The sequence below is a fragment of the Microcaecilia unicolor genome, chromosome 11 (genome assembly GCF_901765095.1).
Source record: "Microcaecilia unicolor chromosome 11, aMicUni1.1, whole genome shotgun sequence".
Lineage (NCBI taxonomy): Eukaryota > Metazoa > Chordata > Amphibia > Gymnophiona > Siphonopidae > Microcaecilia > Microcaecilia unicolor.
In genome coordinates this window covers 101,449,243-101,468,591 of record NC_044041.1, presented here as the reverse complement: position 1 = coordinate 101,468,591, position 19,349 = coordinate 101,449,243, and the positions used below count along the sequence as shown (strand labels likewise).

Sequence of the window (19,349 nt, the reverse complement as noted above, 5' to 3'; positions counted from 1 at the left end):
GCAAGAAAGCAAATTCTAAGCTCTCAACATCCAGGCTGTGAGGGCCAAAGACTGGAGGTTGGGATGGAAAAGAGATCTCTCGTTCTACGTGATGAGGGTCAGAAAACACTCCAATATCCAAGGTTCTTCGGAGGATAACTCCAGAAGAAGAGGGAACCAGATCTGTCTAGGCCAGCATGGGGTGATCAGTATCATGGTCCCACGGTCTTGCTTGAGTTTCAGCAGAGTATTCTCCACAAGAGGTACAAGAGGATATGCATACAAGAGACCGGTCCCCCAATGAAGGAGGACAGCATTCAATACTAGTCTGTTGTAGGCCTGGAACATTACTGGGGACCTTTGTGATTGTATTGAATGGCAAAGAGATCCACTGGGTTTCCCCGGGTACTGGGTGTTCCTTCGATGTCCCAGACCTCCCAGCACCATGCATCAAGAGCGATCGATGCCCATGCTTCTCGGGCTTCCCCCGATGCCTGTCATTGATGTAACTCGGTGCCAATGCTCATGTTGCCTTAGGGTTAGTTCCAATTCTGACCAGTCCCTGGGGGCCTGAACAGCAACCGGTGTCAAGGCAGGTGGAGACCCACTCGATGCACGCCCAGTGTCTAAGGGCTTAGCAGCCATGCAAACTGATGCAACTCTCGACGCCGATGATAACATTGAGGCTTCGGACTTGGCTTCAAAAATTTTTCTCATTAAGCCTCTCTGGCCAACTGGGTTCTTTCCTTCATATGACGACAAAGAGCACAGTTAGAGTATGTTCAGACCCCAAAATACTGAAGACACCAAGAATGGGTAATTTTGTCAAAGATAGCCCTATTACACCAGCTGCAGCGCTTAAAGCCACAGGGAACCTTCAATGGCATGGAAGGAAAAACAGCTGTGGCTAAATCAAAAGACTCGGTGCTGAAAAAAGGGGGAAGCACAGAAAAAGAAAAGGGGGAAAGCCCGACCAAGGCTCAGGCTTAAGTATAACCTACCGAGCACAGGAAAATGAAAGGAAACTTAAAAAGGGGACAAAATAACCTAATACCATAAGGGGAAAAAAATCCTGCAAGAGAAAGCAAGACCAAAATTAAAAGAATAAATGTAGGAAGCCACAAAATAGACCCTTTCTCAAACCAAGATGTGAGGAGTGATGAAAATGGTGTCCTCTCCTCACTGTGGGGGAGGGGGGGGGGAAGAACTGGAGATTCCATGCTCTTGTGGCGGGAACGCACTTGCAGATGAGTGGTGGGAGTGCAGCACACGCTCTTAAAGCTATACAAATCTTTTTCAAGCTCCAGACCAGGCGATGCAGCACACATCACCCACATGTGAGAATTACTGGCCTGCTTGTCCTCGGAGAACATTCTCTATCGCCACAATGTGAGCTGCTGACAGATATAGAATGTTTTGCTCTGCCCAACAAATAATAAGAAATGTTTCTTGGCTACTGCTGCAGTTTTTGTTCCATCTTACCTGTTGATGTAAGCCACCAAAGTCATGCTTTGCTCCTTACCAGATTCTGAAAGGACAGTAAGGTCTTCTGGTCCATTCATTGATTGCATTGTCTGAGTGCAGTTTTTTTCAGCTACTTTTCCAGACAATGAACTCTCCATCTGGAAAAACTGGTGTCTGTTGTTACTACTAACCAATCTGGAGGCTCCGGGGGAACTGCCTTAAGTAACCACTTGCCCATGATTTTTTGGGATTCCAAGGAAACCGATATTTATAGTTCTGTGACTGAGAGGACCAACAGCTGAGGTGAGATATTTGAAGAGGACCCATATGTGCTGTAATCTGCTGGAACTAATTCTATGGCTGCTGCCATTGGGCCTCAAGCCTGCATGTAATCCCACTCCTGAAGCATTTGTAAGACCAGGAGGTATCTTATTTGATTGTGCAACTTGAGCGCCCTTTGATGCGGCAGAGAAACTCTGCCAACTGCATTGTCAAATTTCACCCCCAAGTACTCAATGGACTGCAATGGATTTAGATTGCTCATCTGAGAGTTAAGTATTCCAGAACTTGGGCTACTCTGTTATATCAAATGCTTGATGAAAGGTACGGGTGCGAATCTACCAGTTGTCCAAGTGGGGTTGAACCTTGGTTGCTTCTCAATAAAGGAAGACTGCTAACACCCACCATTACCTTGGAAATGTTTCTGGAAGATGTAGCAAGATCAAAGGACACTGCCTGAAACTAGAAATGCTGATCAAGAATTGCAAATCTTAGATAACACTGATAGGAGGGGGGGGGGGGGGGGGGGGGGACTGGAAACTTGCAGGTAGGCTTCTTTGGGATCTAACAAAGTTAGAAACTTTCCTTTCCAGACAGGCACAATTACACTTCTTAATATTTTAATTCTCTTCTTAATATTTTTAATTCTAAAATGAAGTCTTGAGCACTTTAACAACTCCTTGAGATCAAGAACAGAATGAAAAGTTCCTTTTTTTCCCTTGGGAACAATTAAATAAAGATAATATCTGTCCATTCCCCACTATTATGCCAGAACAAGAGCTATGGTTCTTAAGTTCAGAAGATTCTGAAAAGTAGAATTTACTGCGACTATCTTGGATACAGCATGATAAGATTGCAACGGCCTAAAATACAAATCTACCTACGCATCCAGCTTCTCCTTCATAGGCACACAGCCATGGAATGCACTACCCAAAATCTTAAGATCAATTCAGAACCATCTAAATTTCAGGAAATTACTGAAGACCACCCTGTTCAAGAAGGCTTACCTTCCAGACTCAACCTAACTTACTTCTTTGTTACAGCAAAATTCATGGACTCTATTATCTTTAAATTATCTCTGTTTTATACGTTGCATATTTGATTACTATCTTATTATTACATTGTTTAATTGTATTTTACTAACTGTAGCCTGCACTACGGTATTGTGTAAGCCACATTGAGCCTACAACTAGTGGGAAAATGTGGAGTATAAATGTGTCAAATAAATAAAATAAATCAAATAAAAATAAGGAGACTTTATAAAGAAAATTGTGAAGGGCTGGAAAATTCCAGTATGTAACCTTGAGATATGACATCTACGTCTCAACTATCTGTAGTTATCTGGGTCCACTTGGCAGCCACCTATTTCAAAGGTCAAGGAACATACTCACAGCCCTTCACTGAAAAGCTAAAAGATAGTTCTGGCGAAACGGGGAATTTTCCTGCTTCTAAACTGTATAGCTATTTTTTTTAATGCTTTATTTATAAATTTTCATTTTACATTTATGCAATAACATAAATATATGGAAATTAGGCAAATATTACTAAACTTTGTAGATACAAAGTAAACATAAGGAAATAATACTTTCAATAATTTGTCCACAATAAATGATCCAAGTACTAGGAAATATACATCAATAAACAAAAATGTTTCCTTAATCTAGGAGTAGAAGGTTTACAGGAATATACAATCGAGTAGTGCATGCAATCTCTATGCAATCTGATGTTAATCCAACTTATTCTTTACTAGTTATAAATTCCAGTAATTTCCCAGGAGTGAAAAATATATAATTAGTGGCATTCAAGGAAATAATACACCTACAGGGAAATTTGAGAAAAAGCCCCCCTAAACCAAGAATTCTTGGTTTTAAAGCCAAGAACTCTTTTCTCCGCTTTTGAGTGTCACGTGAAACATCTGGAAACATCTGAATTTTTGAACCTAGGAAAGAAACATTCAAGTGACGGAAATACACTCTTAATATATTATTTCGATCGTGTTCTAAGGCAAACATTACTAACATTGTAGTCCTTTCAGATATAACTTCCATAGAGTTTTCAAGAAAATCTGTAAGATTTAAATCTGGTTGTGGAGGCTCAGATTTTCCCTTAGTTCCAGTAATATATAAAACCCTTGTAATTGGTGGAAACGCTTCAGGTGGTATGCCCAGCATTTCTTTGAAATACTTTTTTAGCATTTCCAGTGCTGGGATAATTGGAGACTTAGGAAAATTTAATAAACGTAAGCAGTTCCTCCTGGCCTGATTTTCCAGGTATTCAATTTTACGTTTTTGGTAGTTACTATCTTTAATTAACACGACAATCGAGTCTTTTACTGATTTTACCTCTTGTTCTAAAGCTTCAATCTTAGAAGTCTGCTCTTCGATCTTCACAACATTCTGAGCTTGAATCAGTTTTATTTCAGTCACCTCTCCTCGAAGGGAGCTTGAAATCTGTTGGAGAGTTGTATTTATGCCCTGGATTGCAGTCCAAAGTACTTCCATTGTTATTACAGCCGGTTTAACTTTACCACCATTCCCTCCGGAAAGACTGATCTGTGTTATTGTAGGTAAATCAGGGGACGACACCTGATTATCTGCAAACACTGTTCCCACAGGAGTCGAGATGGCTGCAGGCCCTCCACAGGCAGCTGCCGATTTTCCCCTCACATCGGAGGTTTCAGTCAGCTGTAGCTCTGTTACCACCAGTCCTGTTCCTGGTCTCAGAGGTGCCGTAAACGAGGGAGGAGAAAGAGACACTCCCTCTGCACTATGGTCCCGTTCTCCCGATGGACCCCTCATGGTATTTTCCTGTCCTCCCGGCGTCTGTAGCCCGAGTTCATCTAGCATCATTTGGTGCATGGGGGGGACATTCACCCCACTTGTGGAGGTAAGTGTACAGGTTTTTCCCTTCCTCTTCCCCATTTCTGGGTGGAGGAATTACCCGTTTCGCCAAGATTTCGCGAAGAGAATCCGAAGCTAAAACAGACACACTTCTAGTCCAGACACCATCTTGGATCTCTTCTCTGTATAGCTATTTTTATGATGTGCAGTTCCCTTGATTGGCCAGCAGATGGTGTTTGTCCTTTGTTTGTAAAGCTATTATAGAAGTGACAGTTTCTTCTTCCTGCCTAAGCTGAGAAGTAGTCTGCACTGCTGTTGGTCAGAAGCCCCTCAGTGTTTATACTCTGGGCTCTGATTGAATCTGCTGCAAATATTGTCTCAGAGTGGGAGTGCGAAAGGTACAGACCTGTATACTGAGACCCTATTCAAAGACTCAGTGGTTAATTTTCCTGAATTCCCCAGGCACTACTCAGATAGTGAATAAGTGTTTAGTTTAATATTGATTTCTGTTTAATTTACCTGTTACTGTCTGCTAATTACACCCTATTCATCCGTTCACTGTTCTAACTTGTTATGATAATAATTCATTTATTAGCCCTGTTTGTCCTGGACTAAGAATGCTGGTGGTTTGTGTTTTGGGTCTGTGGATGATTTCTAGGAACTGTGGGACCCCTGGAAGTGTGGCCCCAGTGTCCTTAGAAACCACTGGGAAATTAAGTTGTGGGTGGGATGCTTGCCCAGAGGCAAGCATAACCCAGCAGGTGGGAGGAAGGGTATGCCAGAGTAGAGCATTTGCACAGGGGGTAGTGGGCCTGAGCAGTGCTGGGACAGACCCTCCAGGTGGCTGCAGGGTTAGCCCCAGGTGGGTGTTAGGCATTCCGTGACAATAGTTTGTGTTCTAGCTGTCTGGCCTGTATTTTTTCTAATCACTTCGAAAGGAGGACTGATGGCTTTAGAAATAAGAGCACTGTCAGGAATTAGAATGACCTGATTTATAGAGTCTCATATCCCTAAACCTAGCTTTACCAGAAACACCAGAATAGAAGACATCAATCCATCCTCAGGTAAACTCTGTGGTCTTCCATCCCCCAAGTCTTTAATTATCTTTTCAAGTAATTGTAAAGTTAATTTTCCTCTGAAAGGAAGCCTGCTATGGTAATTCTTGGAAGCTAGATCAGCTGACCAATACCTTACCTATAAAAGATGTCTAGCAGAAACTGCTACTGTAATACTTCTTGCTGAAGCCCTAATGAGATCATACAAGACATCAGAAACATAAGCAAATCTTATTTCCAGACAAGCCATATGCACGGACAGCTGACCTACTTCCTCCTCTACAAGGGCATGATCCTTCTGAGCCCAGCAGAGGTGCACCCTAGAAACATATGCAATGCAGACCGCTGCTTGAAGGCCTAAAGATGATGCCTCAAACGCCTGCTTCAGCAGAGATTCCAATTTATGGTCTTGAACATCTTTAAGAGCTGTACCACCCTCAACAGGTGCCTAGTTTCCTTGGTAACAACAGTTACCAGACATCCACCTTTGGTAGTTTTAATTTATCCTTTTCCACTTGGACTAAAATACAGAGCTTATTGATAGGTCTACCTTACCCAAGTGCTACTTCCAGAGAATCCCAACCTGCAGCAATTAAAGCCTTAACAGCAGGATGTAGAGGGAATGCCTTTGGATATTTTCTAATACAGGATCTCCTGCATGAGATAACTTCCTGACTTGGAGGATTAGACATGACTGCTATCAACTCTTCTTTATAGAAGAGCTGGACAAGTTAAGAAGCATCCCCATCTCCTGGGGAAACTTTTCCTTCCTAAAGCAACTTTATCACGGGAGTATGTCTGGAGAGTAGAGAAACACTATGGTACAAGTGAGGCACATAATTTGGATTCTCATTCACTAGTTTATTTAGGACGTCTAACTGCAGCATTTTTGCAGACTAAGCACTCCCCGAGGGTATGAGAGGACCTGCTTCAGCTGATAAGGTTTATGTAAGAGTTGAATAAAATCAGGAGTACACTTCTCTCACTGTCAAATGTGGTTGAGAAGGAATGAGAAATTCAGAACGTGTTTCTCCTCTTAGAGTCTCTCAAACACTGAGCCCACAGGCTCCACTTGTACTGCAAGAGGAGACCTCAGGGGAGCACAGGCCTAAAATGGCCATTGTTCCTATCTCTTCTGTTCGGAGATATCAGGCATGCAAAGGGGAAGTGAAGCTGCATCCACTACCACTGCTGGGATGATTGAGAGACTGCTACAAGATCATGAACAATCAAAGCAAGACACAAAAAGCACCGAAACACTTCTCCACCCACTGGGTATATCTCTTTTTCCCCCACTGTAATGTTTATTAAAAAGCAACAACCAAAAGTCAGAGAGAACAAAAGCGAATGCTACATACCTGTAGAAGGTATTCTCCGAGGACAGCAGGCTGATTGTTCTCACTGATGGGTGATGTCCACGGCAGCCCCCTCCAATCGGAATCTTCACTAGCAAAGGCCTTTGCTAGCCCTTGCGCGCAGATGCGCACCGCGCATGCGCGGCCGTCTTCCCACCCGAACCGGCTCGTGATCGTCATCCAGTATGTAGCAAGACAAAGACAAGGGAAGACACAACTCCAAAGGGGAGGCGGGCGGGTTTGTGAGAACAATCAGCCTGCTGTCCTCGGAGAATACCTTCTACAGGTATGTAGCATTCGCTTTCTCCGAGGACAAGCAGGCTGCTTGTTCTCACTGATGGGGTATCCCTAGCCCCCAGGCTCACTCAAAACAACAAACATGGTCAATTGGGCCTCGCAACGGCAAGGACATAACTGAGATTGACCTAACAACTTATCCAATTAACTGAGAGTGTAGCCTGGAACAGAATAAACATGGGCCTAGGGGAGTGGAGTTGGATTCTAAATCCCGAACAGATTCTGAAGCACTGACTGCCCAAACCGACTGTCGCGTCGGGTATCCTGCTGCAGGCAGTAATGAGATGTGAATGTGCGGACAGATGACCACGTCGCAGCTTTGCAGATCTCTTCAATAGTGGCTGACTTCAAGTGGGCCACTGACGCTGCCATGGCTCTAACATTGTGAGCCATGACATGACCCTCAAGAGCCAGCCCAGCCTGGGCATAAGTGAAGGAAATGCAATCTGCTAGCCCATTGGATATGGTGTGTTTCCCCACAGCCACTCCCCTCCTGTTGGGATCAAAAGAAACAAACAATTGGGCGGACTGTCTGTTGGGCTGTGTCCGCTCCAGATAGAAGGCCAATGCTCTTTTGCAGTCCAATGTGTGCAGCTGATGTTCAGCAGGGCAGGAATGAGGACAGGGGAAAAATATTGGCAAGACAATTGACTGGTTCAGATGGAACTCCGACACTACCTTCGGCAAGAACTTAGGGTGAGTGCGGAGGACTACTCTATTGTGATAAAACTTGGTATAAGGAGCATGAGCTACCAGGGCCTGAAGCTCACTGACTCTACGAGCTGAAGTAACTGCCACCAAGAAAATGACCTTCCAGGTCAAGTACTTCAGATGGCAGGAGTTCAGTGGCTCAAAAGGAGGTTTCATCAGCTGGGTGAGAATGACATTGAGATCCCATGACACTGTAGGAGGATTGACGGGGGGCTTTGATAAAAGCAAACCTCTCATGAAGCGAACAACTAAAGGCTGTCCTGAGATCGGCTTACCTTCCACACGGTAATGGTATGCACTGATTGCGCTAAGGTGAACCCTTACAGAGTTGGTCTTGAGACCAGACTCAGACAAGTGCAGAAGATATTCAAACAGGGTCTGTGTAGGACAGGAGCGAGGATCTAAGGCCTTACTGTCACACCAGATGGCAAACCTCCTCCATAGAAAGAAGTAACTCCTCTTAGTGGAATCTTTTCTGGAAGCAAGCAAGACACGGGAGACACCCTCCGACAGACCCAAAGAGGCAAAGTCTACGCTCTCAACATCCAGGTCGTGAGAGCCAGAGACTGGAGGTTGGGATGCAGAAGCACCCCTTCATTCTGGGTGATGAGGGTCGGAAAACACTCCAATGTCCATGGTTCTTCGGAGGACAACTCCAGAAGAAGAAGGAACCAGATCTGACGCGGCCAAAACGGAGCAATCAGAATCATGGTGCCGCGGTCTTGCTTGAGTTTCAAGAAAGTCTTCCCCACCAGAGGTATGGGAGGATAAGCATACAGCAGGCCTTCCCCCCAATCCAGGAGGAAGGCATCTGATGCCAGTCGGCCGTGGGCCTGAAGTCTGGAACAGAACTGAGGGACCTTGTGGTTGGCTCGAGATGCAAAGAGATCTACCAAGGGGGTGCCCCACACTTGGAAGATCCGGCGCACTACTCTGGAGTTGGGCGACCACTCGTGAGGTTGAATAATCCTGCTCAACCTGTCAGCCAGACTGTTGTTTACGCCTGCCAGATATGTGGCTTGGAGCAGCATGCCGTAACGGTGAGCCCACAGCCACATGCTGACGGCTTCCTGACACAGGGGGCGAGATCCGGTGCCCCCCTGCTTGTTGATGTAATACATGGCAAACTGGTTGTCTGTCTAAATTTGGATAATTTGGTGGGACAGCCGATCTCTGAAAGCCTTCAGAGCGTTTCAGACCGCTCGCAACTCCAGGAGATTGATCTGTAGACCTTGGTCCTGAAGGGACCAGCTTCCCTGGGTGTGAAGCCCATCGACATGAGCTCCCCACCCCAGGAGAGACGCATCCGTAGTCAGCACTTTTTGTGGCTGAGAAATTTGGAAAGGACGTCCCAGAGTCAAATTGGACCAAATCGTCCACCACTGCAGGGATTTGAGAAAACTCGTGGACAGGTGGATCACGTCCTCTAGATCCCCAGCAGCCTGAAACCACTGGGAAGCTAGGGTCCATTGAGCAGATCGCATGTGAAGACGGGCCATGGGAGTCACATGAACTGTGGAGGCCATGTGACCCAGCAATCTCAACATCTGCCGAGCTGTGATCTGCTGGGACGCTCGCACCCGAGAGACGAGGGACAACAAGTTGTGGGCTCTCGTCGCTGGGAGATAGGCACGAGCCGTCCGAGAATCCAGCAGAGCTCCTATGAACTCGAGTCTTTGTACTGGGAGAAGGTGGGACTTTGGATAATTTATCACAAACCCCAGTAGCTCCAGGAGGCGAATAGTCATCTGCATGGACTGTAGAGCTCCTACTTCGGATGTGTTCTTCACCAGCCAATTGCCGAGATAGGGGAACACGTGCACTCCCAGCCTGTGAAGCACCGCTGCTACTACAGCCAGGCACTTCATGAACACTCTAGGCGCAGAGGCGAGCCCAAAGGGTAGCACACAGTACTGGAAGTGACGTGTGCCCAGCTGAAATCACAGATACTGCCTGTGAGCTGGCAGTATCGGGATGTGCGTGTAGGCGTCCTTCAAGTCCAGAGAGCATAGCCAATCGTTTTCCTGAATCATGGGAAGAAGGGTGCCCAGGAAAAGCATCCTGAACTTTTCCTTGACCAGATATTTGTTCAGGGCTCTTAGGTCTAGGATGGGACGCATCCCCCCTGTTTTCTTTTCCACAAGGAAGTACCTGGAATAGAATCCAAGCCCTTCTTCCCCGGATGGCACGGGCTCGACCGCATTGGCACTGAGAAGGGCGGAGAGTTCCTCTGCAAGTACCTGCTTGTGCTGGAAGCTGTAGGACTGAGCTCCCGGTGGGCAATTTGGAGGCTTCGAGGCCAAATTGAGGGTGTATCCTTGCCGGACTATTTGAAGAACCCAACGGTCGGAGGTTACAAGAGGCCACCTTTGGTGAAAAACTTTCAACCTCCCCCCAACCGGCAGATCACCCGGCATGGACATGTTGATGTCGGCTATGCTCTGCTGGAGCCAGTCAAAAGCTCATCCCCTGCTTTTGCTGGGGAGCCGTGGGGCCTTGCTGAGGCGCACGCTGCTGACGAGAGCGAGCGCGCTGGGGCTTAGCCTGGGCCGCAGGCTGTCGAGAGGGAGGATTGTACCTACGCTTACCAGAAGAGTAGGGAACAGTCTTCCTTCCCCCAAAAAATCTTCTACCTGTAGAGGTAGAGGCTGAAGGCTGCCGGCGGGAGAACTTGTCGAAAGCGGTATCCCGCTGGTGGAGCTGTTCTACCACCTGTTTGACTTTTTCTCCAAAAATGTTGTCCGCTCGGCAAGGAGAGTCCGCAATCCGCTGCTGGATCCTATTCTCCAGGTCGGAGGCACGCAGCCATGAGTCTGCGCATCACCACACCTTGAGCAACGGCACTGGATGCAACATCAAAGGTATCATATACCCCTCTGGTCAGGAATTTTCTGCACGCCTTCAGCTGCCTGACCACCTCCTGAAATGGCTTGGCTTGCTCAGGAGGGAGGTTGTCCACCAAGCTCGCCAACTGCCACACATTGTTCCGCATATGGATGCTCGTGTAGAGCTGGTAAGACTAGATTTTGGCCACAAGCATAGAGGAATGATAGGCCTTCCTCCCAAAGGAGTCTAAGGTTCTGGAGTCTTTGCACGGGGGCGCCGAAGCATGCTCTCTAGAACTCTTAGCCTTCTTTAGGGCCAGATCCACCACACCAGAGTCCTGAGGCAACTGAGTGCGCATCAGCTCTGGGTCCCCATGGATCCGGTACTGGGACTCTATCTTCTTGGGAATGTGGGGATTAGTTAAAGGCTTGGTCCAGTTCGCCAGCAATGTCTTTTTTAGGACATGATGCATGGGTACTGTGGACGCTTCCTTAGGTGGAGAAGGATAGTCCAAGAGCTCAAACATTTCAGCCCTGGGCTCATCCTCCACAACCACCGGGAAGGGGATGGCCGTAGACATCTCCCGGACAAAGGCCGCGAAAGACAGACTCTCAGGAGAAGAAAGCTGCCTTTCAGGAGAGGGAGTGGGATCAGAAGGAAGGCCATCAGACTCCTCGTCAGAGAAATATCGGATGTCCTCCTCCTCCTCCCACGAGGCCTCACCATCGGTATCAGACACAAGTTCACGAACCTGTGTCTGAAGCCATGCCCGACTCAACTCCGTGGAAACACGGCCACGGTAGGAGCGTCGAGAGGTGGGCTCCCTCGCCAGCACCGGCGAAGCTCCCTCCGCCGACGTCGTCGGGGAGTCCGCCTGGGAGGCGGCCGTAGCTGGTACCACAAGCGGTACCGCTACCCTCACCTTGGGCAAGGGGCCCGCCGTCGCCTCACTCGACAGTACCGGTGGCGCAAGCACCCCCGGTACCGGAGAAGGGCGCAACAGCTCTCCCAGAATCTCTGGAAGAACGGCCCGGAGACTCTCGTGCAGAGCGGCTGTGGAGAAAGACTGGGAAGCCGATGCAGGTGTCGAGGTCAGAGTCTGTTCCGGACGTGGAGGCTGTTCCAGGCTGTCCAAGGGGGAGCGCATCGACACCTCCTGAACAGAGGGTGAGCGGTCCTCCCGGTGCCGATGCCTACTGGGTGCCGACTGCCTCGGCGACCCAGAGCTCTCGGTACCGACGCAGGAAGGAGACCGGTGACGATGCTTCTTTGACTTCTTCAAGCGAAGCATGTCACTAGAGCTTCCCGGTACCGACGAGGAGGACGTAGAATCCAACCGTTGCTTCCTCGGGGCCGAGGCCGAAGGAGGTCGATCTCGGGGGGGCTGTACCGCAGGAGCCCTCAGGGTAGGGGGAGACCCACCCGAAGGCTCACCGCCACCAGCAGGGGAATGGACAGCCCTCACCTGCACTCCAGACGAAGCACCACCATCTGACGACATCAGCAACAGCGGAGGCCTCGGTTCCACCGACGTCGACGCAGCCTTTCGATGCCTCGGTACCGACGATGCAGGAGGTCGGATCCTCGATGCAGTCGATGCCGAGGTGGATGACTTCGATGCTGTTGACGCCGATGCGCTCAGTGAGTCCTGTGCTGTTGTCGTCAAAGAGCCCGAGAACAACGCGTTCCACTGGGCCAATCTTGCTACCTGAGTCCGCTTTTTCAAAAGAGCGAAAAGACTACAGGCCTGCGGGCGGTGCCCAGCCCCAAGACACTGAAGACATGACGCGTGCCTATCAGTGAGCGAGATTACCCGGGCGCACTGGGTGCACTTCTTGAAGTCGCTGGAAGACTTCGATGACATGGGCTGAAAAATCACGCTGGCGAAATCAAAATTCGCGATGATGACGGAAGGCACCAAAAAGAAGGGAGAAAAAACCCGTACCGAGGCCAAAAAGGCCGGTCCCGAAAACGAAAGGAAACTTACGCGGGGCAAAAGCTGGAAACACGGGAAAGGGGTAAAGACCGTAAAGGTCCTTCTTTTTTTTTTTTTTTTTGCGAAAATCGCGAAGACGCGCGAGGTCAACTTGAGGGGCACAAAACGGCGGCAAAACACGACCGTCCCGAGCGCGGACAAAAGAAGACTGACGAACACGAGCTGGTTCAGGCGGGAAGACGGCCGCGCATGCGCGGTGCGCATCGGCGCGCGAGGGCTAGCAAAGGCCTTTGCTAGTGAAGATTCCGATTGGAGGGGGCTGCCGTGGACGTCACCCATCAGTGAGAACAAGCAGCCTGCTTGTCCTCGGAGAATTTAAATTATACACAAGGCCAAAAGATTTCTCATATCCTAACATAAAATTTTCCTGATAAGATCAGCATCAATTCACTCTATAATCAACAATAATTAAACAATAAAGAAACTCAAACTCCTACTTGTACTGTGCCAGCACCTCCATTACCATCCCGACAACGGCCACCAGTGTTGCACACCGTCAGCTTGCTCTCGTTCAAACATCTGGCCTGTGGTCTCAACTGTTCTATGTAGGTGAACTGAACTGCTAGTCTTAATCCTGAAATCGCAGCTTAACAGAGAAAATCCCCACCACCCTGAATTCAGTCTCCCCTTACCTCTGCCTATCTACAGAGGCTAAGAAGTTTGCTACTGCAAAAAAAAAAAAAAAAAAATAGCGCTAGAAAAGTAAGATTTTTATTTTAAGGAAAAAGGAGGGACAATGTAAATAGAAAAGTTCAGCAAAATGGAAGGGGGGGGGGGGGGGCCAGGGACAGACTCCTCTGAGTATCCCCTCAGCTGTGGCTCTATTCGCTCCACTAAGTTCTGTTTCAAGAGCCACCGTCACCAAACCAGTAGAGGAGCAGCAAAGTATGACCATCACCATCTGCTGGAGAAAGAGAAATACTGTGGAACTCTAGCTGCAGGTGCTCTTGTAGGGCAGGATTCACATCCTTTTGTTCTCTGTTTCCATCTACTGGTTGATGGGTATACCCACAATTTCTGGACTGGTCTGGTAAAGATGAAAAGTAAGTTTTAGAAGCTTTTACCTTGCTTCCACACAATTATTCAGGCAACTTTAGCTCACCTGAAAGAACCAGTAGTTACCTTTTTATTCTCAAGCCTCCTGTGTTAAACTTGTATGCCAACAGTGAACTGATAGAAAGCAGCTCTTGTGGGTCTCCTGCAATGTAGCATATTGTGCTACTCTTAAAATATGAAGCCAGCATCTAAATTTATCTCTTCTAAGTTATTCATATGTAATTTTGTTCATACAGTTAATGAGAAAAGCTTCACACCTGGACGAGATCTTTAGATCTGGCCTTACCAATGAATTGTTGATGGTGTTGACTCTGTGCTGCCACAGACTGCTCCGGCGTTGCATGCTGGTTGATGTTGGACGTGCTGTCTCCCATGCCATCCATTTTCTGAGTAGCCCTATATCTAAGGGTTACAAAAAAAAAAAAAATCCCAATATTAGCAATGAATGAAGCTGCATCATGAAGACCTAGATGTAAAAGATCCTTACCTGTCAATTAATACTGAAAATTTGTAATCAGACCCTTTGAAAATATAGCTTCAATTGCTTTAATTTGTTTGTTTTTCTTCTAGAAGAGGAAGAGTGCCTCCCTGCTGCTCCAATCTGCCCAATTTTGGTTCCGCCACATACATGACATCACAACTGCAACCTCAGTATATATTTAAGTTGGCTACGGTGGGCGCGTACCGAAGTAGCGCAGCCAAGGAGCATTACGTGCTACTTGGGGGCTACTGTGTTTTATCCGGTTTTCACCCTAAATTACTGTTCTTTTTTTGGATTTATTTTGTATTTTTCAGGTCTCCCAAATTAAGCCTTCCTCTATTCGTGTTTTCTGGGGCTGCTGCCTCTTTCATGCTCTCTGCCCTGGCATTTCTGCATGTCCTTGACTCCTGGTTCCTCTTCCCAGTTTGTTTCCGAATCCTCAGTTTGTTCCCTTGTGAGCTCGGATCTCTCTTCTTAGGAGAAATTAGACCTTACCTGCTAATTTGCTTTCCTTTAGTCCCTCCGGACCGGCCCAGAATGTGACTGATGGGTTGTGAATGCCTTCCAGCAGGTGGAGACAAAGAACTCTCGACTCTAGTGAGAGTCAATAAGAACCCTGCCAGCTAGAGCCAGATCTAGTATTTTCGTAACAAAACAGGAGAGATTAGGTCTTACCTGCTAATTTATTTATGCACATTTATGCCCCACTTTTTTTCCACGTGAATGCGGACTCAAAGTGGCTTACAATGTACCGATAAGGCGATCATCAGACCCGTGGATATACAATTACATAAAATAGGAGAGAAGGAACTGGGAAAGAAGTGGGAAAGGGTATTAGAAACTAAAAAGGTTCATGGACATGTTAGGATGGACTGTAGGTAGTATGTGGCAGTTCTGAAGTTGGCTTTCCTAGAGAGGCCGGTCTGAGGGAAATTCCAGATGCTGAGATGGAACAGAGTGACTGAAACAGCTATCGGCTAGGCAATCCACGATGGGGAGCAGTTGTAAAACCCATCCAGACCCGTAGAAAGCAACGGCACGATTAAAACCGCTTGAGGCAGAAGAGATGTGAAGTTGCCGGACAACAAGATGCAAATGGCGTTGAATGCTGCTCTTCAACCGCCATACCAGCTCCCTAGACAATTGACGCAGCGACCTGGAGACAGAGTTCGAAAAGGCCCAACGGCGCCGCTGTACTGAGCAACGGTTGATGAACGAGCAGGAGCGGACAGCAGCAGGCTGAGTGCAGGAGGCGCAGACAAAGTACAGAATAAGCAGGAAGTGACCAGCAGTCAGAGATGGCGCAGGGTGCCCAAGAGATAGGTTACACAGTCAAACCATAGCAGTTTCAACAGAAGGCTGCCTTAGCAATTGTCCCATTCCACTGCGCATACTGCGTAGTACTTTCCTTGAGTCTCTTCAGACCATTCCCTACGAGTGGGTAATATGCACTCACATAGTAAAAAAAATGTTTAGGTATATTAAAAGCAGGAAGCCGGCAAAAGAATCGGCTGGACCGCTAGATGACCGAGGAGTAAAAGGAGCAATCAGGGAAGACAAAGCCTTATCGGAGAGATTAAATGAATTCTTTGCTTCGGCCTTCACCGAGGAAGATTTGGGAGTGATACTGGTGCCGGAAATGGTATTCGAAGCTGACGAGTCTGAGAAATTTAATGAATTCTCTGTAAACCTGGAGAATGCAATGGGACAGTTCTACAAACTGAAGAGTAGCAAATCTCCTGGACCGGATGGTATTCATCCCAGAGTACTGATAGAACTGAAAAATGAGCTTGTAGAGCTATTGTTAGAAATATGTTATTTATCCTTAAATTCGAGTGTGGTACCAGAAGACTGGAGAGTGGCCAATGTAACGCCGATTTAAAAAAAAGGTTCCAGAGGAGATCCGGGAAATTATAGACCGGTGAGTCTGATGTCGGTGCCGGGCAAAATGGTACAGACTATTATTAAGAACAAAATTACAGAGCATATTCAAAAGCATGGATTAATGAGACAAAGCCAACATGGATTTAGTGAGGGGAAATCTTGCCTCACCAATCTACTACATTTCCTTGAAGGGGTGAACAAACATGTAGATAAAGGCGAGCCAGTTGATATTGGGGCTCATTTTCAAAGCACTTAGCCTTCCAAAGTTCCATAGGTTTCTATGGAACTTTGGAAGGCTAAGTGCTTTGAAAATATGCCTAATTGTGTATCTGGATTTTCAGAAGGTGTTTGATAAAGTACCTCATGAAAGACTCCAGAGGAAATTGGAGAGTCATGGGATAGGAGGTAGTGTCCTATTCTGGATAAAAACTGGTTAAAAGATAGAAAACAGAGAGTAGGGTTAAATGGTCATTATTCTCAATGGAGAAGGGTAGTTAGTGGGGTTCCCCAGGGGTCTGTGCTGGGACCACAGCTTTTTAACATATTTATAAATGGGAGTAACTAATGAGGTAATTAAATTTGCTGATGACACAAAGTTATTCAAAGTTGTTAAATCGCGGGAGGATAGTGAAAAATTACAAGACCTTACGAGACTGAGAGACTGGGCATCTTCCGTACCCTAGTACAGTCAATGGTAATAAGCCATCTGGACTACTGCAATGCACTATACGCCGGGTGCAAAGAACAAACAATCAAAAAACTCCAAACTGCCCAGAATACAGCCGCCAGACCCATATTTGGAAAAACCAAATATGAAAGCTCAAAACCCCTAAGAGAGAAACTTCACTGGCTCCCACTTAAGGAACGCATTGCGTTTAAGATCTGCACAATTGTACACAAAATCATTCATGCAGACGCCCCAACCTACATGCTAAACCTCGTGGACCTATCTCCCAGAAACGCCACAAGATCATCCCGCAAATTTCTCAACCTGCACTACCCCAGCTGCAAAGGACTTAAATACAAGCTGATGCACACCACTACCTTCTCTTACAAGAGCACGCAGATATGGAATGCATTACCTACAGACCCGAAAGCAATCAAAGAAACATCCATCTTTCGAAAATCTCTGAAAACATTCTTCTTCAACAAGGCCTACAATGAGAACCTATAACCTCACTAAGTCCACTCAACTATGAACACACACCTTCCATAACTACCATAACAACTATCTTCCTTCTTCCCTCTCCCCTTCCTTAATCGCTACACATTACTAACTGTATCCGATATCCTGCTATGACAATGTTATCAAATCTATGTAAGCCACATTGAGCCTGCAAATAGGTGGGGGAATGTGGGATACAAATGCAATAAAATAAATAACATAAATGGCTGATGACGTTTAATGTGAGCAAGTGCAAAGTGATGCATGTGGGAAAGAGGAACCCGAATTATAGCTACGTCATGCAAGGTTCCACATTAGGAGTCACGGACCAAGAAAGGGATCTAGGTGTCGTCGTTGATGATACGTTGAAACCTTCTGCTCAGTGTGCTGCTGTGGCTAAGAAAGCAAATAGAATGGTAGGTATTATTAGGAAAGGAATGGAAAACAAAAATAAGGATGTTATAATGCCTTTGTATTGCTCCATGGTGCGACCGCACCTCGAATATTGTTTTCAATTCTGGTCGCCGTATCTCAAAAAAGATATAGTGGAATTAGAAAAGGTGCAGCGAAGGGCGACGAAAATGATAAAGGGGATGGGACGACTTTCCTATGAGGAAAGGCTAAAGTGGCTAGGGCTCTTCAGCTTGCAGAAAAGGCGGCTGAGGGTAGATATGATAGAGGTCTATAAAGTAATGAGTGGAGTTGAACAGGTATATGTGAAGCGTCTGTTCACGCTTTCCAAAAATACTAGGACTAGGGGGTATGCAATGAAGCTACAATATAGTAAATTTAAAACGAATCTGAAAAACTTTTTCTTCACTCAACATGTAATTAAACTTTGGAATTTGTTGCCAGAGAATGTGGTAAAGGCGGTTAGCTTAGCGGAGTTTAAAAAAGGTTTGGATGGCTTCCTAAAGGAAAAGTTCATAGACCGTTATTAAATGGACTTGGGGAAAATTCACTATTTCTGGGATACGCAGTATAAAATGTTTTGTACTTTTTGGGGATCTTGCCAGGTATTTGTGATCTGGATTGGCCACTGTTGGAAACAGGATGCTGGGCTTGATGGATCTTTGGTCTTTCCCAGTATGGCAATACTTATGTACCAGCACAGGAAGACTGAGAATTATTGAACAGCGCTCCTGTAAAAGGGACTGTGCAAGCCTGACCTGCTCAGTAGTTTGAATAATCAAGCAACACCTAAAAAAAACTTAAACCACAAGGAACTGAACACTTAAAACACCACCAGAAACTGAGCTCCCAGAAGGAAAAAGCACCAAAAAGAATAACTGGAACAAACTTTCATAAAAAACACAGATGCAGTTGCAATCCCAGACGGAAGAAATCTCAACGATCCCACTGTTCCTGGGTGGGCTCGGGAATGGTCTGGAGAGACTCAATGAAAGCAAATTAGCAAGTAAGACTTAATTTCTCCTTATCATTTTCTCCAGACCATTCCCTACGAATGGGAAGTACCAAAGCAGTACTCACCGAGGGTGGGAAAGCCCCTGGAGCAAGACGGACACATCCAAAAGGAAGCATCTCGTCGTGCCTGCATGTCCAACCTGTAATGCTTGGCAAAGGAATGCAGTGAGGACCAAGTCGCAGCCTTACAAATATCCTGTGGTGGAATGAGAGAGTGTTCTGCCCAGGAAGAAGCCTGCACACGCATAAAATTTGCCCGAAGAACCGCGGGCACCTGTTTCCATGACAGCAGGTACGCGGAAGAAATTGCCTCCTTGATCCAATGCGCGATGGAAGCCACCTCCCTTTTCGAGGTCCCCCAAACAAGACCCAGAGGCAGAGAGACTTCTGAAATTCCGCTGTCCAACGCAAATAGCACTGCAACGCCCAACGAACATCCAACTTCTATAACCGAGGGGACTCAACCACTCTTTCCTTGCCTTCCTTCCTGGGTGATGACATAAAACTGAGAAATCACCTTAGGAAGAAAGGAAGGA

At 46.7% G+C, this 19,349-nt stretch overlaps 1 protein-coding gene across 1 annotated transcript in view; it reads right to left on the bottom strand.

Moving 5' to 3' along the window:
* RFX2 (regulatory factor X2) overlaps positions 1 to 19,349 on the bottom strand; it is a 582,894-nt gene that overhangs the window by 252,319 nt on the left and 311,226 nt on the right. The window contains 1 exon segment of the mRNA XM_030218518.1: positions 14,145 to 14,260. Coding sequence (XP_030074378.1) covers positions 14,145 to 14,260 — 116 coding nt within the window.